The sequence below is a fragment of the Centrocercus urophasianus genome, unplaced genomic scaffold, assembly GCF_019232065.1.
Source record: "Centrocercus urophasianus isolate 14NV4802_14NV808 unplaced genomic scaffold, USGS_Curo_1.0 seq_12, whole genome shotgun sequence".
NCBI lineage: Eukaryota > Metazoa > Chordata > Aves > Galliformes > Phasianidae > Centrocercus > Centrocercus urophasianus.
In genome coordinates, this window is record NW_024884364.1 from 14,889,817 (window position 1) to 14,915,673 (window position 25,857).

General features: G+C 37.1%; 1 protein-coding gene across 1 annotated transcript in view; it reads left to right on the top strand.

Annotated features, from left to right (window-relative positions):
* The first annotated feature begins 3,531 nt into the window (after window positions 1-3,531).
* Window positions 3,532-25,857, top strand: part of EPHA6 (EPH receptor A6) — a 420,557-nt gene continuing 398,231 nt past the window's right edge. Inside the window, exon 1 of the mRNA XM_042810796.1 lies at window positions 3,532-4,192. Within this exon, the coding sequence (XP_042666730.1) occupies window positions 3,547-4,192 (646 nt within the window). The 5' untranslated portion in view covers window positions 3,532-3,546. The remainder of the gene's footprint in view (window positions 4,193-25,857) is intronic.

Consider the following 25,857-nt stretch of genomic DNA (forward strand, 5'->3'; position numbering starts at 1 on the left):
GATTGGTGGCTGAGATTAAGAACCCACTCTTAATTCACCCATCCATGTGACAACTTGTAGGAGAAGCCTTTTCCACTACACGTGAAATTATATAAATATCAGCCCATTATAAACATTTCCAACAGGCTGATGTAACTACCCCTATTAACTGGAAAAACTTCTTATTGTGGGGTTGCGTATGAAAATAAAACACCATAGTGAATCCTTCAGGCACAAATAGGGCTGCTGCTGAAGTGACATCTGCTTAGTCTGATAGCTGGCAAAGGTTGTCCGGTTTTTAAGAAAGGCAAGAATGAAAGCAGTGGGATCTTTAGAACAGGCAAGGCCCACTTTGGTGCCAGGCAAAATTATGGCCAGCCGTATCCTGGGGTGCATCAGGACCAGTGCCGGCAGCTGGGCAAGGGGAGGGGTTTTCCTGCTCTCTTGTGCACTGCACGGCCTCCCTTTGAACACTGGGGGTAGCTTTGGGTGCCACAATACAAGGGCAGAAAACTATCCAAAAGAGCCCAAAGGAGGGCTGCGGAAATGGGACAGGGTCTGGAGGCCAAGGTGAGAGAGGAGCGGATGTGGTCCGTGGTTTGTTCAGCCCAGAGCAGAGGAGCTGAGGGGAGACCTCATGGCGGCTGCAGCTTCTCGCATGGAGCCGAGGGGCAGCGCTGAGCTCTGCTCTGTGTGACAGCGACTGGGCCCGAGGGAACGGCATGGAGCTGTGTCAGGGGAGGGCAGCTGGGAGTAAAGTATCTTTACTGCCAAGATTTTAAGGCTTAGAGTATGTATTTTAATTAAACACTTTTATTAATTCTTTCTGGCTGTGGAATCTTAGTTCGAACTGTGTGCCACGTGCTTGGCAAAAGAGGAGAGGGCAGGCCCGTCAGAGAATGCAAGTCCTTTTCTTGTTTCTCAAAGCCAAGATTTACTTGGTATATTATGTATTACTTGATACAGGACATATTTTGGTTGTATCTCAAAATCTAATTTAGAAGCAATGGTTCAGAAATGAATACTGTGGTAACTAGTCTCCCATTGTGCAATTTTGACCAGATCTGAATTTGTTCTCATATTGGCAGGAATTCTGATCTAATTTGTCCTTCCTGAATGTATGTTAGACTCACACAGGTCATAAGGCCTAGAAATACGAGAATCTCTTAAGAGGTAGCAGACAGCCAGTGACTACTACCTGTCCAACAATCATTTTTTAAAGTATGTTTCATGGGTTTTAAAATAAGACCTTGAGACTATTGCTCGTGTTGCGATAGATAGATAGAGAAAAAGAAAATCTCAAAAGTTACAGTCTGTAAAGACCTTGACTTTTGTAGAGAGCTTATTGTTCTGGGTAATTCCCAAATACACACTGCAGTAATCAGAAATCTACCTTTTCAGGCCGTACCTGTCTCCATTTAGAATTCCATTTCCACTTGAATTCCAGCTGCCAAGTTTGCAGTCTAATGAAACCATAGAGTACTTACTTCTTTATTGCTACCTCCTCCGTGATGGATCAGTTTGCTCCTGCAGAAGAAAGGGTAAATTCTCCACCCATGTCCGTGCTTTGTTTCTGTGAAAGCTATTGAAGATGGGGATGTTATACCCTCACTTTCATCTAGGAACAAGTGATGTTTCTGAAACTCAAAAAATAAAGCCAGCAGGCTTTGTACATATTTACAATTTGACATGGGCCTTAAAATTCATCTGATGGCTGGGGATGTTTCTAAAAATGAAGACCTTACCTCTTAATAATACATTACCTTTTTACAGAATAAGATGATGAAGTATTTTTTTCACTATGTTTCTAAAAGATAACTTAATTTTTTTTTTTTTCTTAAAAATTTTAAACTGAACTCAATTCCTAATTTTTTTCAGTCTGAAAGGCCAAGGGCCAACCTTCCTTGTAATGTTGAGCGAAGTAGACATTATGAAAATTGTGCAGCTTAAGTAGTCAAAGTGCATCATTAGAAGTCTAACTTTGAAGTAGAACATATTGATATTGTCTGTATTAAAGCAGAAAACTTTGTGGCTTGGAAGTATCATCGGGCTAAAGATATTTGAATTCATGTTTGAATAATAATGTGCAAGGTTCTTATCTTGCTATTGTACTCGGAATTGCATATTATGCATAATTTGAACATGGGCTTTGACATATTACATGTGTACACCTGAATATAATTAACATAACATTCTTAAATGCCAGACTGTGCATTTAACTGTACTAACTGCAAGGATGAGGAAGTTGGTAAGAGCAAAAATGCTGCATAAACTTTTCAACTTTGAACTGCTGTCTCAATTTTAACCTTATGTTTCTTTTTAGCAGGCAAATTATTTTAACTGAATGTGTATTTATAGATAATCTGTTCCTAATATGCTAAACTATGAACACAAATAGTGTGTATTTTCATGTTTCATTCTACTAAAACATCATAGTTGGGTGTTTTTAGTAATATTTAATAACAAGCTTTTGGATTATTGACTATATGAGGTAATATCTAGAATGCCGTAAGAGAACAGTGTATCCAGAAGGCCACACTAAAAATTTATAGTGGGGTGCAATATTTTGGGGTATGAAACTACAACTAGTTCTGTTTTTGTAAGAAAGAAATCAATGCTTAATGCTATATTGATATTGTGAGTGCTTATTGAAAGCTGACTCAATTTTATTCAAACTGAATTGGAGTTGTTGGCAATCCCTTAGAGTAGCAGATTATGTAATGTTAGATGTTCAATAATTCTTTTATGTTTAGTACATGGATGGCTTTTTGTAGATGCATGGTTTCAATGGCCTTATGGCATGGGTTCCCACCAGCATTTGAGAACAATTCAGTGATATTGATGCACACAACTTAAAGAAATAAAAATGATAATTCCTATTTCATGTTCAGTTTAGAAGAGAATTTATAGGGGTAAATAAATGATATGATGCCTGTGATAGGTCTTTATTTTTTATTTAAGAAGAAATGAGTGTAATACAGCGTCTATGGAGCCAGAAATATCTCTTACCTGTACATTTAACTGTGTCTACAATAATTGTGTAAATCAGAAGAGCTTAAACAGAATCACAGAATGGCCTGGGTTGGAAGGGACCTCAAGGATCATGAATCTCCAACCCCCCTGCCACATGCAGGGCCTCCAACCTCCACATTTAATGCTAAACCAGGCTGCCCAGGGCCCCATCCAACCTGGCCTTGAACACCTCCAGGCCACTATCTACATCTGAGTCTATGTATAGATGTACTGACCAACTATGGCCACTATTTCTATCTTCTATTGAAGCCACATTGAACAGAGCCTTTTTTTTTTAATTCATAGAAATTTATTATAGAATTTCTGAAAACTTTTCTACTCTGTAGAAAACTCTGTAGCTACTTCTGTAGCTGGTATTTGCTTCTAACTACTGTTATTACTCTAATCTCGACACAAACAATTATTTTTAATCCAGCCATGATTTCATATACTCACATTTATGTGTGTTGAGATTAGCTCTGTAGATAGCAAAATTTATGTTTTCCTTGGTTTTCAAACAGTCTGTTTTCTTTTCAGTGGGATGCCATTACTGAAATGGATGAACACAATCATCCCATTCATACGTACCAGGTGTGCAATGTGATGGAACCAAACCAAAACAACTGGCTTCGAACAAACTGGATTTCCCGTGATGCTGCACAGAAAATCTATGTGGAAATGAAGTTTACCCTGAGGGACTGCAACAGCATTCCGTGGGTAGTGGGAACCTGCAAGGAAACTTTTAATCTCTACTACATGGAATCAGATGAGTCTCATGGATTAAAATTCAAGCCAAACCAGTACACTAAAATTGATACTATTGCGGCTGATGAGAGCTTTACTCAGATGGACTTGGGTGATCGCATTCTTAAACTCAACACAGAAGTTCGTGAGGTTGGGCCAATAAACAAGAAAGGCTTTTATCTTGCATTTCAGGACATTGGAGCATGTATTGCTTTGGTCTCAGTCCGTGTTTATTACAAGAAGTGCCCTTTCACAGTCCGTAACTTGGCCATGTTTCCTGATACTATTCCAAGGGTTGATTCTTCCTCTTTGGTGGAAGTGCGGGGCTCCTGTGTGAAGAGTGCTGAGGAACGTGATACTCCAAAATTGTATTGTGGAGCAGATGGGGATTGGCTTGTGCCTCTTGGACGATGTATCTGCAGCGTAGGATATGAAGAAGTGGATGGTTCCTGTCACGGTAAGAAAACTAAAAGTAGATTTATGATCTATGAATGCTAAATAGCCCATATCATATTGAAAATATTTCATTGTGTTCCCCAGGAATATCTTTAAATGACCTTGATAATTCTGAATAAAAGTCATGACGCTGTAGGTTTCTAAGAAAGCACTTAGTTACTAAAGATGATGTTCATTTTGTTGAAGTTTTGATGCCTATGATGGGAATATATGTAGAACAACCGATTGCCTTGACTTCTTTTGTAATGAGTGGAGATAAGTGAGCACATTGGAGCAGATTCCTCTGACCTGTTTTAGATGCATATCTCAGTATGAGGTGAGCAACGATGAAAATTATCCCTTTTTTTTTCTGTATTCCTAAAAAGGGAAATCTAGTCAGTTAACTCGGACTTAAGTATTTCCTGTCGGTGCACAAAACCAGAAGTATTGACCTGGTAATAACATGGTAACTTGTGCTTTTTTAAAAAGGGAGATTTTAATGCTTCTGTGAATAATTAGTAATAGTCCATAAATTGAGTTCAATTAGAGAAGTTTTAGTCCTTATTCAAAATTAAAGTAAAACCTACAGAATCAAAAGGTTATGCTTCATTAACTTCCTCTTTGCTGCTTTTAAAATATCGTGGTGTCAAAATCTGATAACTGGAGTTAATGCACAAATGGAAAATTCAGTTGACTTGACCACTGTGCTGTTTACATTCAGAATTTTTAAAATGATCTGCGTCTCTTGAATAGCCCAAGTCTGTGAGCTTCTGTGGAGTCAATCTGAGACTGATACCTATTGAGTGTGTGCACGTTGAGACTTAATGTCTATCTGGAGGTCTTCTAGATAATACTTCTTGGATAGTGCTTAACTGTTAAAGGCATGTGTCTTTTCACACTGTGGAGATGTGTGGTAGCTAGCTGTTCTTTAGTGCACTGCTTCTGAAGCTGACAAAACATCTTGTTTTTCTAAATGCTTGGGTTTTTTCACCTATCTCTAAGTTTCACATAGACTTTGGAGTAAGTCTAGTACTGACTTCTAGAGAGTACCTCAGTGGCCATCTGCTTTGGTTCAATTTCTGCTTTGTAGCAAAATGGAGGAAAAAAGATCCATGTCCATGAATTACACAGGTGAGGTTGCAGTTGTCCAAATACTTTGATGAAGAGATACTCATGTTAGTATTTGGCAAGTTGTGCCAAATACTTGAGTGATAAAGAGTGTTAAAATCACATTATACATTGGAATGAGAAAATGAGATCTGTTTACTTTTTGTTGTCTGATCCTGCTGACATTAATTATCAAAATATACTCATTGTGAAGATATACTTTTGCCATTACTGGAAGCAAACATAATTTTCTACATAAGGTCAAGAGGTTTCCCTTTTAATGGGAGAAGGATTTTCTTTAATGCATTTGTACTCAATCATCGCTTTAAAACTTTACAGAAATGATAAAACCAGCAACCAAAACCCACGCAAACTGCTAGGAAATGATTCTTCTGTGCATTGACTCAAATTATTTATTCAATTGACAGCTCAGTCTGCTTCTGAATGGATACCTTTTAAATTGAATGGAATGTTTGGAGCCTCGAGTGTTCATATATTCTTAGCTTTCTGTCCCAAAAGCAATAGATGAATGTTTTAGAAGATCATAATCTAACAGAGCTTCCATATGTCTTCTGAAATCATTTTCACAGCTGTCTGATGCTTTCCTCTCAGTTATCTTCGTAGTATTTTAATTTTAGTACTACTTTTCCTGACAGCTTCTCGAAGTATGTTTGTCTTATCTCTTGATAAATGTCATGCTAAAGGCAGAATGGTAGGACAAGCCCTACTTTCAAAATGAGCAGCAATTTAATTTTATTAGCGCCCACTCTGTAGTTCGATTATGCAAACAAAATCTTAGTAAGGTTGCTGTCAAGATGACCTGTGTTTGCCTTTGTGCCAAAGCTGATGGTGGAGATGTATGCTTGAGTGGCTGGGAATGTTTTTCAGCCATGAGAACGTTTGAGTACTATGAAGTGACTGAGTTCACCAGCTAAGCTGACAGCAGTCTTCCATCCAGCTCTAATGGTCTGCTTTGAGACTTTTGCTTCTAGGCTGAGGCAAGAATCAGATCTTAGAGTTCAAAAAATACGTCACCAACCAATAATTCCTAATTGCAAGTTAAAGACCCAACATAAAGCACGTGGATGTTACTAACTTTCTGAGGGAGGGGGGTTAATTTTACATTTGTTTCCATGGAAACAAAGAAGGGGCAAGACCCCAATCGCTGCATCTATTTGTAAAATGCATTCGCACAATCATCAGATATTCAGTCTCCCTGAACCCTTTTGTCCCTCCCACTGCAGTTACAAATCTGAGACTTGGAGGTTCTCGGTGCCATTGTGTCAGTGCTTCTCATAGGCACTGACAGAATAATGAATGTATTGGAAATGAAAGAGAGAGTTACAGCATTCAGATCAGAGCTAATCTAAATTGATGGCCACTGTTATTCTTCTGCATTACATTAACTTGCAAAATAAGTATTTTGAAATGTCTGCTGGCAAGTAATTGGGTGGTGGGCAGTATACAGATTCATATTTGAATATTTTTCCTATTTTTGATTTGAGTCAAATTTTCAATTACTTATTAGTGAAAGGTTCTGTGAGGAACAGTAAGTTACTTATGGCAAGTACAACTTATTAGTCACAGAATTTAAAATACATATCTGCTTTGATACTTGTGGAGATAAACACTATGCATTCAGGAATTACTACAAGATGTTACAACTTGAGTTGTTGCAATGTGTTTTGGTTTTGTATGCATTCCTCTTTGCCTATGAAGCTATCATTACTCCCGATCCTTTGTTTGCTTTCATAAGCACTGTTGTAGTGTGACAACGTCTTTGGAAGAACTGATGATTTGATTAGAGTACCTAAATTTACCAAATGTCTACCTGACTAGTTTGAGAATTCAGAGACCACAGAGAATGTTTTGTTGATTTAGACACTATCTTGCTTTACTGAAGTTGATGGGGGGGGAAAAAAAATCCCATTGGTTGCAATAGGCTTACAGTTATGCACAAGTTATGTGCATTTTGTAATGATATCACTTGGAAAAAGCAAATCTTTTCTGAACCGATTGTGTAAATAAGCTATTCCTCTTTGATCTGAATCTGCTTTCAAGATTTCTCTTCTCCAAACCATGTAAGTGAAATAGCAGCAACATTTTCTTGTATTTCATTAAGCATTAATAAATGAGTCAGCTCCAATAATTTGGCAAGAGTAATCACAAACAGCTCCAATATGCTTTTCTAATCATTGATACCAGCCTCGCTCGCAAGTGGAGAGATGGTCATTGCATTAAAGGAGGAGATGCTTCTCATAAACATAATTAAAAGTAGCGATGTGGTATCTGCTCTGAATTTCAATTCCAGACAAAGGTCATCCTGAATTTAACAAATGCAGAACATGCACAGGCAGTATCAGGCGTGGTGGTTTTGGTTTTGCTGTTATTTTTGTCTGGCTTTAAATGCATTAAAAAAAAAATAAATCCTGACAAGGAACAAAGGGTTACTTTTAGATTGTGAGCTAAGGGGAAAGAAAATTATGGTGAACTTTGTTGATAAAGGAGCAAGGGTGAACATTGCAGGAAGCTACAGTGCGAGAGAGATAACTGGATGACCTGGGCAACAAAGCAAGCATGTTATTCTTACATTTAAAACAGATCTAATGAAACAGGTTAAGTAACAATTCTCAAAACAAATTTTTGGTGTCTGTAAAGTATGTTCTGTTATTTGCTGCTTATGTAAGTCCTGCTTACATTAGTTACAACGTACAAACTTGTCCAAACTGGATCTCTTTGGCATAGAATAGTAACAATTGGTTGACTGTTAAGTTTTTGTTTTTCTTTTTAATGATTTACCAAAAATTATTTGCATTAATTGAGGTTTGCATTTACACATAAAAATTCAAGAATGTCAATAGCAAATACTAATTATGATTATATCCATTTTAGACTCTCAGCCAATCAAATGCAATCCAGAAGTGTATTTTAACTTCAGGAAGTTGATTTTTTTTTCCTTGAAGAGTATTTTAAGGAGTTGTTCTTGTCATGTGTTCCTCCTCCCCCACTCCCCAACACTTCCAAGGGACACTAATGCACAAAAACGTGGAACTTTTGATTGAACAAATTGAATTGAACAAATACTTCCTCCTTTTATTCATTACTCAAAACTGTGGTAATGCTTCTGTGTTTGGGTTTTTGTATTGGCAGCCTTTCTCCACTCTTCTAGTCTGATTTGATTAGAAGGTACTTTCATTTTACAATGTATGAACCAGCCTACCCTCCATGAATCTGTGACATGTCTTTGTTACTGGTGAGTGTTGTATCAATCAGGAAGTCGCTTTCTAAACCCAAGTGAGCTACTGTATGGAAATCTGGTAATTAAAACCACATAAGTTCACTATGTAGTCATGGTTTATGTACTTGTCTAATGCTATGAGAAGCAAAATACATGGCAGTGAAATGGCAGGTTTACCGGTAGTTACAGAGAGGCAATGCAGTGTTTTTTATTCTAATTATTTTTTCTTAATTTATTTTTGAGATTTGTTTCTCTGCCAGCCCTTGAGCACTGCAGTAAAGTGAAACTGAAGGAACAACAAACTCTTGGACTGCAAAGAGGGACAAAATAAGATTAAACCTTAAATTAGAAGAGCTCACAGTATCTTTTTAAGAGAGAACCCTTTAACTGTAGTCGTTGGAGTTCTTTCTGCAGCAGAAGTGGGATACAATCTGCTCCAGCACACCAGAAATTCCTGACAATAAGGGGTGCTACTGTTTTTGTTAGCCAGGGGTTGCAAGGGAGGCTGAATGTGTGGAGGACTGTGGCTGTTCTGCCTTGTCATGAAGTGGGGCAGCTGCAGAATGTCCAAGGACTGCCTGCCTCTGGGTGGCTGTGTGCAGTGATATGACATGTGTCACACTGCCACCGGTGATTTTTCTCATGGATGTATTTGTTTCAAGTATTAAGTGCCTTTTTCCTTTTAAAATAGAAGATAGACAAGAGGCGATACTGATAATGCGAGACTACAAATAAATTCTGTTTGAAACCTCCTTTTTGTTGCAGTCTGTACGTGCTGCAAAATGTGCAGAAAGCCAGTGGGTATTTGTGAAGGAGCAAGAGGGGGAAGGTAGGTGGGAGCATGTGGAGAAGTAATGGCAGAGGTGACATGAAAAACATTAGAATGAATAATCAGGTTTGGTGGTCGCTCCAGCACTAACTCCATGGTTATTCTTCACTACCTTTTTTTTTTTTCCCCCTCTGCAATGTTACACAACACATTACACAACATGTTTTGTTTAGCACATGTCTCCAGTGGCATCCCAGAGAATGGGGGGGGGGGCGGGGGACTGCCAAATTCATGGAATTCTTCCCTATTCTTGGTATCAAAGATGACTGTTTCATATCGCAGTCTTTTCCACACTTTTGTCTTCTCACTAAGTAATATAAATGTTGTTGTTAACTGTACTTGTGACTTACTGTGCATTTCCAGAACTTACTAAGGAGTTGGATAGTTTTTTAAAGCAAATGTTTATTGGAATTTGTAGCAAATTTCTGAATATGCAAGTGCTCTGGAAGAAGGTCATACTTCTGGTTTTTTTTATTACTCTTAAGAAATAATGGGTTACTTTACATAATACATGTGAGTCTCAATGACTTATTTTCACTGTTTTTAGTGAAATCACTTTAAACCTTAGTGATTATTAGGGATATATGTTTTGCACTGAAAAATGTGCTCTCTTGCCTATCCTAAGCTATATATTTTAACTTGAATTCTAAATGTGGATAAATGTCACTTTTAAATTTCAATAGCAATACAGTTTTTAGGCTGAATTACCAAATAAAGAGTTTTTTTTAACATAATACAAGTGCGTGCTTGGAAAAAAGAAAATTACTTGTGGATAATAGCAACACTGTAGGCAATAGTACAGAAAAGTAGTTGGTAACGATTTGTTCGGAGCTTCTGTATATGTTTAATCAAAAATGACTGCTAATGTACTGCCAAAAATTGCACCTGATCTAAACTCCAGCCATGTACTTTAGGAAACGGGGCATGTATTTATGGTAGTTCCTCAGTTTGCTGAGTGTAACTTGAGTGGTGCAGTCAATGCAATAGGAGAAAGGAATGCTGTTCGGAGAGGCCTGGACAGGCTTAAAAAGTGGACCCATGAGAAGGTAATGAGGGTTCAACAAGGCCACAAGTGTAAGGTGTCGTGCTTCAGCCAGGGCAATCCCAGGTATGAGTACAGACTGGGAGATGAACTCCTTGAGAGCAGCCCTGTAGAGAAGGACTTGCGGGTCCTGATGGACAAAAAGCTGAATGTGAGCCAGCAGTGTGCTCTTGCAGCCCAGAAGGCAAACTGTATACTGGGCTGCATCAGAAGAGGAGTGTCCAGCTGGGAGAGGGAGGTGATAGTCCCCCTCTACTCAGCTCTTGTGGGGCCCATCTGCAGTACTGCGTCCAAGCTTACAGGATGTGGAGCAGTTGGAGCAGTTCCAGAGGAGGGCCGTGTTGATGATCAAATGGAGGTGATTATGGAAAACCTCTCCTATGGGGAAAGGTTAATGCGGTTGGGCTTGTTTAGCTTGGAGAAGAGAAGGTTCCTTGGAGACTTCAGTGCAGTCTTTCAGTACTTGAAAGGAGCTTGTAGCCAGGAGAGGGACTGAGTTTTTATGCAGGTGGATACTGATGAGACAAGGGAAAATGGATTTAAAATAAAAATGAGAGATTTAAGGTAGGTGTTAGGAATAAATTCTTCATTCAGAGGATGGAGAGACACTGAGACAGGTTGCCCAGAGTAAGTATAGATGCCTCATTCCTGGAAGTGTACAAGGCCAGGCTTGATGGTTTCCTGGGCAATCTGATCCTGGTGGCTGGCTGTGAGCAGCAGGGATGAAACTAGATGATCCTTGAGGTCTGTTCCAACCCAAGCCATTCTGTGATTCTGTGATGCATGATTTGATGTTTAGCAGTGGTCCACTTTATACTATATATAGTTAGTGTGCTGTGGTATACTATGATTACTTGTTCTTGCTGTGTTGAATGATGCGTAGTGATGATTGTATGCAAAACTCTGATGGTCCTGGAAACAATCTGTTTTTCTTGAGTTTTATAAAATATACATATAAATGCATACAATTCTGTTCATATATTTATTCAACTACGTGAGAACAAACATTTTAAAGTTGTTGCCTGACTTTTTTTTTTTTTAAAGTTTGAAGTGAAGATTTCTGAAGTGGTTTTGATGTGATTTTTCTTATTTTTCTTTCCCCCCTCTTCATCAAACCTGTGTGGCAGCTCTCCTGACTGCACTGCAGGCTGAATGTAGGGCTGTGTCTTGGGATTGTGGCACAGGAGAAGATCTCAGTTTAAGCCCCAGGCTCTTGTTCTGTAGGATCAAATGGGCAGTGTGAGCAGTGAGGGTGCCAGAGCTGGAAACGAGGAAGGGTTTGTATGTCATTCACAAAATTTTTTTTTTTACATCTGTGTGCAGATGAAGTTCCCTATATAAAAGGAAATCTTTCAGCAATAACTGTCCAGTCACAGTAGAATGATCAGTCTAACCTTATTATTTCATGACATCTAGCATTAAGAAATTCCAAAAGGTTTACTCATCAGAAGTCAACAGATGGGCATGCCAATGTGCAAGTAAAATGAGAGTAACAGAAAGACAGAGAGGTTAGAGGCTGTGGTGCCACTGAAGATGAAGAAGGTAGGCACTAACTCTGAATTTCTGTCCGATTATTCTCATTGTGTTGTGATTTCCCCTTGAGATGGATGTTGCCTACTTGAATCTGCAAAAAAAACCAAAATAGTACCTCTTAGTTGTTGGGTAATAGAAACTCTTCTTACTTGCCACGTATTTTCTTTCTCCTGGGAGTCACTTAGCTGAAGCTTGGGCTCAACCATCTAAAGATAATTTGACTTGGAAAATGTTCATTGCACTTTACACATGATCAACTTCAACTGTTTCAACAGTGAAATACTTTAAATGTTGGTGGGTTTTGCTTGAATGGAAACCACAGCCTGCCGTATTTAATGTCTGTGAATGGTCAGTGTTGGTTACTGTCCTGTTACAGCTGTGGGAAACTTTCCTCCAGCTAGGGAAGTGTGATGGGGGTTGTCTTATGGCTGAGAATGTTCTCTATTACTTAGCTTTTCTCAATTGATTAAAAATTTACGTCTCAATAAGTTCTGAAGACATCTTCTCTGACAAGAACACTGAAGAAAGTATAAAATACAATTATTTAGTTACTAAAAAATGTCTTTAATAAAAAGTTGCTGATGTTGCCTTGTGTAATTCATTGAATTTGAGCATCCACAATGAGTACTGCAGAAGAGAAATGCATTTTGAGGAGGCTGTGATTTGTAATCAGGAAAATGAACACTTTGTGTGCTGCAATGTAATAACTCTTCATGATTTCCATAGGAATATACTGAAGAGAGGTAGCAGTTATGGCATAATAAGGGTTTGTTGTATTTGTCTGTTTATCTTTGTGGAAATAATGTTCCTAGAATTTTTATTCATCATTGACTTTTGTGGTGGTGCTCTGAGGAGATAAAATACAGATACTCTGAGAAAAAAACCAGAGACCAAATGATCACTGCTTTCACTCTGCAGTAAGCTGTGGATTTTATTTTTTAAACATAACAATCTTCTCTTAAATCTACACAGACTTAAGATTTACAGTATGTGTAGAGAGAATTTTGCCACAAATTCTCATGAAACTGAATTAAATTCTAGAATAAGCAGTTTTCTAATTTTGCTGAGCACAGTTACTGAAAACTTAAAATAAATAAATAAATTACTTAATTACTTAATTACTTAAAGAAATAAAGCATTCTAGAGTATTATTGGTATTATTATTATTACGTAGATCATGTACCTGTGAGAACTCAGGAAGTTGAAATCTGAAGATAATCACCTTTATTTCCTCTGAAGCAGGTTTATTAATGACTAAAATATTCACAAATAAACCATAAAATACATTCTGTAATGGAACTGTTACCATTGAGGTTACCCATCACTTTATTTATTCAGTTCTATTAAAGCATTTATACTGAGAAATGTAACTTGAAAAGCAGTCAGCGAGAGGTTTCCTCTTGCATGATTTAGCCAGGGAGTCACAAGTGAGAGTAAAATAATTGAACATGATTATTTCTGATGGAAAGTTGGCCTCGGACATGCAAACACACACACACACAAAATTAAAAACAAATATATACACTTCTATATGTTACAAACTGAATTTGCTTTTTAGAACTCTGGGCATACAAGTGAGATGAACCTGGCTTTAGCTGACTAATTTCTTTCCGAAATACAAGTTTGAAAATAATATGAGAAGTGTTTATTTTATACAGAACTATTGATGTAGACTTGAAATTCATTCTATCAAAGACTAATATAGTTTTCAAAGGCATTTAGTATTCAAGATTCTCAGAAATCACAGCTCCCAAAATTTAGAGGCGTCATTTGATCCAAAGCAGTCAGGAGGCTACTCACAAATGTGAGCTCTTGGTAGATTAAGTTAAAGTAAATAAAAACTAAAACAACAACAAAAACTCTGGTTTATTGTTTTTTTTTTTTAAATATATATTAGTATTATTTTTATCCTTAATCTACTTCATAGAATGTTCTGCTTGCTGATCTGTGCTGCATCCCATATCTGTGGACTCTGAACAAGTAAGATCCTGCTATTACCAATATCTCTAATATGCACTGTTGGTCTTAGCTTTCCAGCATCAATCTTGCTGGTGTTTATGTAAATATTTTCAAGCTTATGTGTATCTCAAATCCTTGTGTTTATCCCACTCTCATCTTGTGTAATTTAGATGCATTCAAATCTCGTTTAGGTATTCAAAAGACACATGCAGGACATTTTGTACAATCCTGTGCAATATCATACATCTTTTTCTCAGGGTAGAGGTTGACTTCAAGTCAGAAAAAGCTCACTGTTTGCACTTTTATTTTGATACAGAAAAAGTGATGTCTATCTAAAGAGTTGATTTGCTGGGAAATGCTTTGGAGATTCTGGTAACAAGTTTCTTTGTGTATATCTTAAAGATCTTTCTCATTATAAGCAAGTTACTGGCAAATTTTTTTCTGAAGTTTTTCTGTAGAATAATGGCTTCCAAAGATAAATGAAGCAAAATAAATAGTCTACATATTGTGTAAGGTGCTTTCAGGCAAAAAGATTGCATCTTACTGAATGCATCATGTGCAGTCTTCCCCCTTATATTTGTGCTTTCCTATTTGTGATTTTGTTACGTTTGTTAGTCTTTCTACTAGTCATGCCTTACTTTCCACTTACTTTTATTTAAAAAAAAATAAAAATTGTATTGATAATAGTGTGCCAAGGACTTCCATTTGTGAACGGGAAATAGCTATTTGTTGCTTGAGAAGCATGCAAGTTCGTACTTCTAAAAAAGATTTCAGTCTTTAGAATTGTTTGACTTGTAAAAATAAGATTGATCCATTTTACTGTTTTTCACTGAGGGTGGTGACACACTGGAACAGGTTGCCCAAGGAGGCTGTGGGTGCCCCATCCCTGGGGGCATTCAAGGCCAGGCTGGATGTGGCTCTGGGCAGCCTGGTCTGCTGGTTGGTTGGTGACACTGCACACAGCAGGGGGTTGAAACTAGATGATCATTGTGGTACTTTTCAACCCAGGCCATTCTATGATAAATTCTCATACTACTTGGATTTGGCATCCAGCTGGTATGCTCATGTGCTGGATGTTGAATTCCAGTTGTGAAGGAGGTCTGTGGAGCCTTAAAGGAGCTCTGGTGTTTCAAGTGCTTGCAGTAAGGATTTGGGAAAAACTGTCTACAGAAACTGAAGCTTATTCTTAGTGGTTTCCGAACACTGCCTTTTCCCAAAGGTTTATGCAAAGTTCAGAAGCTGTTATAATAAGGATTGCAATTAGTGCTGTTACAGCTTGTAGCTCGTATCAGTTTTTTTAACCACGACTTGAATTAATATACCTTGACGTTGTTTTGGTGGCTGTGACAAATGACAGCTCTCTTTTGCCTTCAGAGCCAGCCCAGCCTACTGCTGCCACAGCCCCTGTAGTCCCTCTTAGAGGGGAGATGCCCCCTAGGTATCTCATATCCCATTGCTCCTTACTTCAGGTACTGGCTGCTGTTTGCTACTCCAGAGCTTCCTCTCCAGCAGCTCCTGGGGAGTTGGCCTCAGTTGTGATGTCCTGGTTGTTACTTGACATTCAGCTGTCATGGGTGCAGTTCAGTTCTTATAGTAAAAGCGGCAGTATATTAGTGGGTTTTTTTGTGTGTGTGATTAAAGGGCATCTAAGGAGTTAAATTTAACAGAGATTTACTTGCTGATGAATCTCAACGCTAACAAGGACCAGTAGTGTTTTAGTTCACATGCTGGAAGTCCTTCTCGTGAAGACTCTTTTTTCTTAATTTTATTTTTAACAGTTCCATCATATCACAGGAGAATATTCTGCAGAATCTGGCAAGAAGTGGTCAACCTGCTGATGGTGGACTTTAAGCACTAATGCCTATGAATAGTCACTCTAGCCTGTGAAGTAAATATCTCAGTAAAGGAAGGTTGTCCTGGAGAACCGACTTAATGCAGCAATGCTCTTTTAGGCATATGTCTGCTAAAGGTAGAATAAATTATGTAAAGCAGGTCTCGTACCTACTAGTGAAACATCTAACAGAGCCAAGGACTGCACTTGAAATGTGTCTCTTTAAAGAAGCATTGCTTCAAAGGGATAATGATCAAAGCATGAATAAATTCCCAAAGGACATGGAAATCTATGCATAGAGATTATACTCCAAATGCTAACAATGAATGTTCAGTTATTTGGTATCTGGTTATTATATAATAATAATAGTTATGTATGTGAAATGTCTTAATTTTGCTGTGACAGCTTGACTGTATTCCCAGATGTTAAATATTTCAAAGCTTATCTTACATATATTCATAAACAAGATGAAAGTGTTAATTCTAATTAAAATGATACACAGTTCAATAGCAGCCTTAATAAAGTCCCAGTGGAACAATAAATTTAAGCAATATTTCTTTTCTGCAGAGTCAAAATATAGATTTCAATTTTAGTATAAACTGGTCATCATGGAAAAACTGAGTTGTCAGGACTGGAAATGATTTTTCTCATTTTTCTAAAATCTTTTGAATACGGTCACTGTTTTGAACTGCAGTGTATTGGCAGTTAATGTAAGAAACTGGAAAGACAAAAACCACTTTTCAGATGTAGTTTTAATTGCAAAAATGTTGCTGTTGACTCACTGGGATATCAGACTTGAATCGTTGTCAAAGTATTTTTTGATTTTTTTCTAAATCAAAATAGATATTCCACCACATTTAGAAGAAAACAAAAACGTTGCACAGTTCCTCCGTGTCAGGAGGCAGTGAAGACAGGGAGGAGAGACCTGGGGAAATGCGTAGAGATGTGTTCGGCCACTAACATTTAGGATGCCTCTAAAGGGAATCCAGAAGTAGAAGAATATTTGCTTCCTTTCAAAATCAAAACAGGAATTCTTCTACAGTAAATTAATAATGTATTTGATTACATCTGCATGTACTTCATTTTGGCTATTTACAATGCATAGTTTATCTTAGTTGCTTTCAATTATATGCATTATTGCTGTAATTAACAGGTCATGAAAAACCACGGTAGTAAGAGAAATTCTGTGTTGTGAAGGACTGAATCTGTAAAATTTCTTTTTCAGTTCTCTATAAATCTGGATTCTTTTCTAGGGATGAAATTTGGATTGATCAAAACATTTTGGCTTTTTTCCTTTGTGTTATTCATTTTGCAGTGCCTTCCTTAATTATTATGAATTATACTGATGATGATGGTGTAAAATGTTAAGTGATCGTGATGTAGTAAACAGAAAAATAAAACAACAGAAAAAACACAAGCAGGGACAGGAGAGGAAAAGAAGGCTGTTTAAATCCTAGATAGTGGTATTACAGAATATGGTAAATAGTAGTGAATGTGGAATGGAATGATGGGATGTGATGGAAGTCATATTATTTGATTGTGGCTGAAGATGATTCAAGAAATACTCTGAAAGGTGATCTTGGATAATGAAAATGTTTTCTCTCTTACCTAGTCTACATGGTGATTGCTGGCAACCACTGAACCCTTAAAGGTTGTACTGTACATAATTATAATGTGAAAAGGACTTATTGATACGTTAACAACTTTAATCTGATAGCAGGATCAAGCAGTGTGTTTCTTTAAAATGAAACTAGGCCTAAGTTTGCAAATCGGTTATTTTAATGTGCTTATTCTTATTCTGCTCTGTGAATTTTTAGGGTTTGTTCATAAATTTCAACAGTAAACTGAAAACAAGGCCAATTCCATCTTCCAGAGTGTTTTTGGAGCAAACACAATGGGCAGTCATTATTAGGGAGAGACAAAGTTAAGAATGTGTTTTAGGTGATGAAAGTAGCAAAATCCAGTGTGACTCCGTAAGCTGAAATTAATAGGCAGTAGATACCATCAAGCTGTAGGGTTAGTTTGCTATGGCAGCATGAACACAGCAATACACATATATTCAAGAAAGAAGCCGAATAGTGACATGCATGCTATCTTTAATAAACCTGTTGGGCTTTTTTTTAGAATTTAGTTTGCATAGAATGAGCGTAGTGTGGCTGAATCCTTTCTGCTGTTCAGGCTAGCTTGCTTCTTTCTGTTGTTGAATTCAGGGAGCGGTCAGAGTGCTATTGGAGTATTGTGAGGGAATTTTGGTTTTGTGGTTTCCAAAGGAAAATAATGGACAATTTTCATTAGGTCAATACAAATCAGAATGACATCAGTGATTAACTAACTAACTAACTAATTGCTCATACAGGTGTGCAGAAACAATTGGAAAAAAAAAAAATCTAACCATCAACTTCAATGTTAAAATATAGGTTCAGATTAGAGGTCAGACAGCATGTACAGGGATGAGCAGGCACATTCATATTTCACTGTTAGTGTGATTTAACATTTGTACAGCAGTTCTTCATGCAGTTGATGTGGGTTTTTGTGTTTTAAATGAGCAATATAGGAAGGAAAACTGTGGGAAACGTATTCTGACACAGCTCGTTTATGCTAGTGAGCTGATATTTATATGCAAATATATGGCTTTGACGTTTTTAAATTAGGCGTCACTCTGCAACGTGTTAAAATTCCAAAAGTCATAATATGAAGTACTGGGAAACTTTGCAGAATTCTTCTGCAAAAGATGTAAGTGACCTCAGTAAATGAGAAGAAATTTAAAAACAATCCATTCATGTTCCAGGTAGCTGAAACAAATAATCATAATATAAATCAAAAAAAGATGCAGATAATTGTAGGATTGCTCTGTGTCAACGTATTTTGTTGCCTCTGAAATATAGGTCATGTTAATCACCATAGCCTACAGGGAAAAAAATGTCTATTTTTCTCCAGTAAATGTAAAATATTACTTACAGGCTGTCTCTAAATAAAATGTTGTATCTTCACAAAATATATTATCTAGTGTAACAATCCACAGTGAACTGCGCCATTTCTGACAAGAAACAAACGTGCAGGACACTCCCAGATATCATCTCAGAAAAAAGGATACATCTGGAGAGAATCAGCAGATAGAATGGATGGCCAAGGGCATGAAAGTGAGAAGGAGGTAGGGATGATGTTTTAGTGCCCACACACCTGTTGCTTATTTACCAGTCATTTTACTATCGCTTCTTTATTGGTGCTGCAGTGTTCAAGCTAGTTCTGCAAATGTCTCGGTGACAGTGATGTCGTAGATGTCATTGGTTAACATAGCTGCTCCCCAGTGGCTGAGTTTGTACAACTTGTACTGTTACTTTACTGTAGCTAGAAACAACTGTATTGTAAACATATCACAAAAATAGTCATTTCCTGGTCAGAAAGAAATATTATATCATCAGTGTCAAAGCTGAAATTCAGAATGTTTGAAGGTTTGTTTTTTTTTGTTTTTACTTGAGTAACTCCCAACCTTGCAGAACTAAAAATATGATTTTTAAGGTGTAGCAAACAATGACAGAATCTACTGGATATTTACAGTTAGAAAAGGAATTACATATGACAACTAAAAGGGTCGTCTTTCAAGGGAAGCCTGTGAAACTGTTATTAACCATGTTCCTGATTTATGGACTTTCCTAATCCTTGGGAATAAATTAGGTCAACCTGAAAGAAATGAAAGTGCAGTAGCTCTAAAACAACCTATTGATTTTTGACCAAATCACTGTCTGTGGTAATTCTTACAGTTGCCTGCATGCAAAAAAAAAAAAACACAGTGTAGTTGCTCGAGAAGCAGTGTTGGTAATTGTTATTTGTTTGGGCCACGTTGTCTTTACCTAAATGTTAATAGCATCAGCAGAACAGCTTAACCTGAAAATTAGCTTGCTCAAGGAGAGGAGCGTGATGAAACTTCCCTTACTTTGGGAATGAGTAGCAGTGATACTGAAGATACTCCTGTAGTGTTTGCTCTCGACTTCAACTTTGAGAATGCTAGTTCTACGTTTCCTCATATATCCTCTAAGATCTTCTTGCAATTATTCTGCTTTATCTATTTTAAATATATCAATATTTATTTATTCTGAAGAATGCTTTATGGATTGTTGTTTGCTTCGTATGTTTTTAATTTAAAATAATGGAACAGGGATGAAAAAGATTGGCCTTAAGGAACAAATAAATGATTACAGCAGCTGTAATTACTGAGAAAACTCCGTGATACAACTATCAAAGTAATAATAGCTCCCTTTCTCAAAAGCAGCTAGCAACAGAGAAATCTCTGCCCTCAGTTCTGCTATGAACAATTAGATGTGGCACGGACCCTGAAAAAAGGATAACTTAAGAAAAATCTTTAAGTATTCTTATGCATGGATGGAGAACTCGATGGGCCTTAAACAATAATTCAATACAATGTGCAATTTACTGAGTATGTTTAACATAATGGAAGTTAGTGATACTATTTTGATCTTTACCGTCTTTGTGCAGTTACCTTGTTTCATGCCCTATCAAAGTCTTCAACCAAAAAATAAAATTGTTGAATCATTGCTGCATTTATTAGAGTAATTCTTACTGTTTCTGAAATGTTACCTTAGTGATGTGCACTGAGCTTTATGGAACACACACCATGCATCTAATCTGTACTGTGGCAGGGTGGAGAAGAAAGGAAATACTGTTTTCACATGTGCGAAAGTAATTAGATGCATTTGAAAACCATTCTTGCTTGCTTCCCTGTAGGTTTGCAACAAGCACTTTCATATTAGTGGCTATTTATGAGGCTTTGTTAGCTTTATTGTTTTTACGGTCACAAACTTTCAAAGCGGTTTGGGTCAGGTTTTAAAGTAATATTAATATTTATAGCCACCTTGTCAGATAATGCACAATATTGCAGTGTGGGAGAGGCTGGTCTCTGCTGATTTGCAGTGTGGTTAATGGAGACAGTTCTGCTCTACCAGCCAGTGGTTCAGAGCAGGGGTTGAAGGTAATGCTCTGTGACTCACATGAAGTCTGCATTGACTAAAATAAGGTGATTCTCAAAACAAACTTTCTCAGGCTGAACTTTGCATTTGTCTGTGTTGTTTCAGGGGTTTTATAATGTAATTACCAATGTGCTGAAATAAGTAATAATAATAATAATAAAAGTGGAGCGGAGGAGTGAACGTATTTTGTTTATTAGCAGTGTCCCTGGGATACTTCACTCTTCTTTCACAGTTGGCATTTAAATATTGTCAAGATGTTACACTTGAAAACATAATTCTTCCCTCAGGAAAGTGTTGTGGCAGAACTTGCCCTAGTCAGTATTCATAATACATCTGCCAAGGAGTGTTTATCTCTCTCTTCTCCCTCAGGTTGCAATGCTTCTCTTCTGAAGGGATGTCTGCTGGTCAGTGTATTTCTCATTCTTTCAGAACAAGCATTTGCATATCAAAGGCCTGATATGAGTAAACATACTTTATACTTCCATCTGTCATTCTCTTCCCATTGAGACACAAAATAAGAACAGCGTAGCAAGCAAGAGGTTCATTTTTCATCCTTTAATTCTATACAATTTTGCTTTGAATCATGAAGGATGTGTAGATAGTTTTTTCTAGCTGTTTCTTTGTATTAAGGTCTTTTGACTGAAGCTATCCTAAAAATAAAATCACTGCTGTTCAAGGAAGTATTTCTTCTGAGGCGAAAGAAAGCAGCTTCTTTCTTCATTACTTATCTCCATATTTTGTAATATTTAAAGGAACAAAAGCAATAATTTCCGAATGTCTCCAGTCTTTCTTCATTAATGAAACTCAACTACTATATATTTTCACTTTCCTACAAGTTTGGTACTTTTTTAAACAACGGGCATAACTTCTTGATATCTACCTAGATAATATTGGATTTTGTTTTTCTTTTCTTACTTTTTGGCAGTACGTTATTTTCTTTTAATTTCAAGTAATGAGTTGTTCAGAAGCTGTTATTGAACATGTATTAGAGACAGAAATTGAGTTACCATTAGTCCTGGTGTATGTGTTCTTGTTTCTTTTGAAAGCTGAACTCATTCATTTAGAGAACAGAAATGAGAATAGGCATGAGACCCACCTCTGTGCCCACCACAAACAACTCTGATCCCTAAATTTAACCACCAACAATGCGTTGCCTACGAGTAATGTATAGATCTTCTATTATGGACTTGCTTTTGAATAACTTTGAGTAAGCAAATCAAAAAGTTCTTCGCTGGTGATTCATGGACAGAAATAACAATATTGTTTGTCTCATGAATTATATCTGCATTCATCAATTTATATTATTTGAAGCCAGTGATTTGATTACTATGGAGAAAGCATAATAAGGATGTTGAGTTTGTGTGGAGCTTTTAGACAGACTTTCTTCCAAATAGGTAAGGATCTGGGACTGCAAAACACAATTCCAGTAGGCAAGTGAAAAGTTATTCCCAGCATCCCAAGCCTCTTTGTGTTTTTTTTCTTGTTACACAATTTAAACAGGCAATGCCTCGGTGCTAGGAGGATCTCACTGGGCTGAGCAGCAGCACCATGAGGATTGCAATGAAACAGTTGTTCTTCTAGGTATTAATAACTTCTGTGATGGTCTCTACAGGCTCAGCAGGGAAAAATGTCTGGCCCTCTGCCTTCTCCCATTTTAGCATCTGTTTCCATGGAAGCAACATTTCTCCCCTTCAGCTTGTGCGATACAATTTCCAGGATGAAAATATGGATTCACTGCTGAGTTTCTGCTCTTTTTCCCCTTTTCATTATTTCTGAAGCTTTGCTGTTTCTAAGCTGCCAGGAGCTCATTGTGTTGCGACCAAACAGAAGATCAGCTGTGCTTTCTTTTTATTGTGGTTTGAAACTGAATCTAAATAGCTACCAAATAGTTAAATCACTTTTGATAGAGAGGATGAGCTCTCAAACTCTTTGGAACGGGGCTCTCATATATTTTCACTTGTAGTTGTACTACACTGAAACCCAGCAGGGTGACTAATCTCAGCTGGGTTCTTTGAGCAGTATTTTAAAGCAATAAACTTCTAAGACATCTTCTCAGCAGCTGAGAATAGTAGACACAGTCATAAACCATGCTCTGTTGTCCTTAAAGTCATTCCTTTGACAAAGGTTAGTGAGGAAGAAAAATTATCAACAGAATGTCATGAACTCTTATGTCCAGGCTACTAAAACAAAGGAAGCCCACACACAAAAAAGAAAAACAAATACTCTGTTGCAGATCCATGAAGGAAACTGGAGTTCTCCCTTCTCCCTTAACGAAGATTTCATAGGTTCAGTTGAGGCTACAGGAAACACTGTGTGTACAGTTGTACACGGACAGGTGTAGCTGAAGTAAATTCTCTAGTGCCATGTGGGATGGGATGCAGTCCAGCAAACTGTGCTATATCAGCTTTTTAGTTCTAGAACAAAAACGCCAAAAATAAGTTGCTAGTACTGCAAGAGCATCTACATCCTGTAAGACATTTTGCTTTTTTTCTTCATTATTTAACTTGACGCTTTTTATATCTACACCAGTGGCAATACTGAAATAATCAGGACAATGTCTGCAATTCTTGGCACTAAACTGTCTCTGTCAGGGATTGGTTTGTAGAGCTGTCTTCTTTTGGGCCTGTGAAGTTTGTGGTAAGAGTTTGAAATACAGCAGGTTGTGAGGGAAAGGTCTCAAAGAGTTACTTCCTATACCTCTTAAGAGTGAAACTTCCATAATCGGACTTTTTAATTCTGGATGCCATAAATTGTGCATTGCTTTAAAGGCACTTAAGTAATCCGGTATCAAGATTGCTCTGTAAGTATACAGCTATACAAATTAGGGCAGTATACAAAATGGCTTCTGGTACTTCCTAGAACTTGGTAGAAGTTTTGAAGTATCAGCTGATGGTGTCAGCATGATCTCAAGCATGAATAGAAGGCAGGCAGATACATTCCCTACAAAGCACGACTTATCCATTATAATATCTTATTAATATTCAGATGCTGTGAACTCCGGTGACCTACACTGAAGGTGACTACGTATAGGATGATTTATGACCCAAGTTTTCATCTGCAAGGAAAGTTTCTTAAGAAGCAGGAGATACAAAAATAAATAAATAAAAAATAAAAGGCCATTTGGGACACTGACTATTCAAGATGAGTAAAAAATAAATCAAAGACCCTGTGTTTTTACCATGACAAATGGGTCTAGTAGCCTTATGACAGAAGGTGGAGAAGAAAGCTTGGCTCACTCAGGGCAGTTGCCCTATTCAGGGGTAACTTGTGCATGTATTGTTTTTGTTTCTTGAGCTGCTTTTCATCTTGGAAGTCCTAAATGATGTGGGTTTTTTGGAAACAGGAAATATGACAAATCCTACTTTCCAATTAAAGTTAAGAATGAGCGATCCCAATGCTCAGCCATCTGCTTATGCTTTATAGTACTACTTATTTTTGTCCAGTGAGGTTCATGATGTAATAAATAACATTATAAAGATTCTACCTGTGGCTTCATCATAAGAAGATGTGCATGTATCACCAGTTTTTTTCCAAACGTGCATATTTTAGCAAAATTTAAATAAGCCATTCAAATTCATCTAAGCACTTATTTTGAATTCTGAACCATATATTCAAACGTAACAATGGCAAGTTTGGTTCTTTTTTAAAAATGCTACCTGGCTAAAATGGAAGAGATTTTAAATAGGAAATGCTTTGAAAAGTCTAAAAAAAAAATTATATGCATACATATATGTATACATATATATATTTGATTTAGTGAAATAAAACCAGCATTTAAGACTTGATACATTTTTTTTCACAAAACAGTTTAGCATCTGGAAGAGTTCAGAGTAGTTTGAAAGCAGCTGTCCATTTCTCCTAAATTTCAAAAATCAGTATGATCAGAAAATTGTAATGACTGAAAAGCAGCAATGCAAAGTGGGACAGAAATGTCTAACCTGGGCTTTTATCCTTTGTTTTGCTGCAGGTGGCAGCAAAGCCAAGAAACATTATGCAAGCAGAGACATTGTCTCAAGCATCAATATTCTTTACTTCCTTACAAAAGATGAAAAACTGGTTTTAAGTCCTAGCTCACTAATTTTTATTTCAGTCTCTGCATAAAGTAATTTCAGAACTGTGAAAAATAAAGCATGTTTCACTAACATCCAGTGTCATATACATAGATACTAACAAGGTTGGCAGTGTATTTAAAATACAGTCTTTGAGTCAGAACGATGGACTGTATTTTGTTTATTTGTTAAAGTTTAAGTGAATCTTCTGAAATGCCTTTTGGTCATGGAAAATTCAAAATATTTTTTCAATTCTGTCGTGGACTGGATTAAAATGCAGCATTATTAGAGTTAAGGTGCAAGGTGAGATTTTGTAAAAACATTTCTGTATGCACCTCTATTTCAGAAGGGTACCCCACTGAGACTCCGACAAGACTGGAATCTTAATTAAAAGAATTGCATATATTTTTACATTAAAAAGTCTTTAGCAGTCCTACCACCTCTGTGATGTTGAAATAGTATTGCAGCAATGAGTACAAGGGGTCTGTCTGAGTTATTGTAACACTGAAACAGTTCAAACTGATCTTAACCACTGCAGTTGATTTTTTTTTTTTTTTTTTTTTAACGTAAATTGTTAGCCCAGAGGTTAATAGAAGAAGATCATACAGCAGCTCCAGGAATCTAGGACTTTACAAGGTCAACACTGTTGTGAAATTGGGCTTGAAAAGAAGGAACCTAAGCTGCTTGAATTTGTTTGGGCAGTTGCAGTGTCAGAAGCGAGAAGGCTTTCTGCTGAGAGTACATCAATTACGATATTGATTTAGCCAGCAGCTGAAGGAAAAGAGGATTGAGAATTTCTAATTTAACAAAAGGTTTGTTTGAGAAGAAAGACACACAGTGCAAACTTCACTATTGGAGGAATTATTACTTGTGTAGCATGATGGAGAAATGAGAACAAAAGTTGAGAAGTCAGATGGTTTCTGTCTTTAGGAGAAAATAGTGATATTCTTTAGAGATTTATGAAGTCTAAGAAAAAAGATGTCTCAAGAATTTCCACCCATTGCCATATTTTGTTTTTCTGTTACTTATATTGATTAAATGCTCTAGTAATAGAACAAAATTTTTGAGGTGCTGTGCAAAGGCACCTGTGTGTCAAGAAAAGTTGGCAAGATGC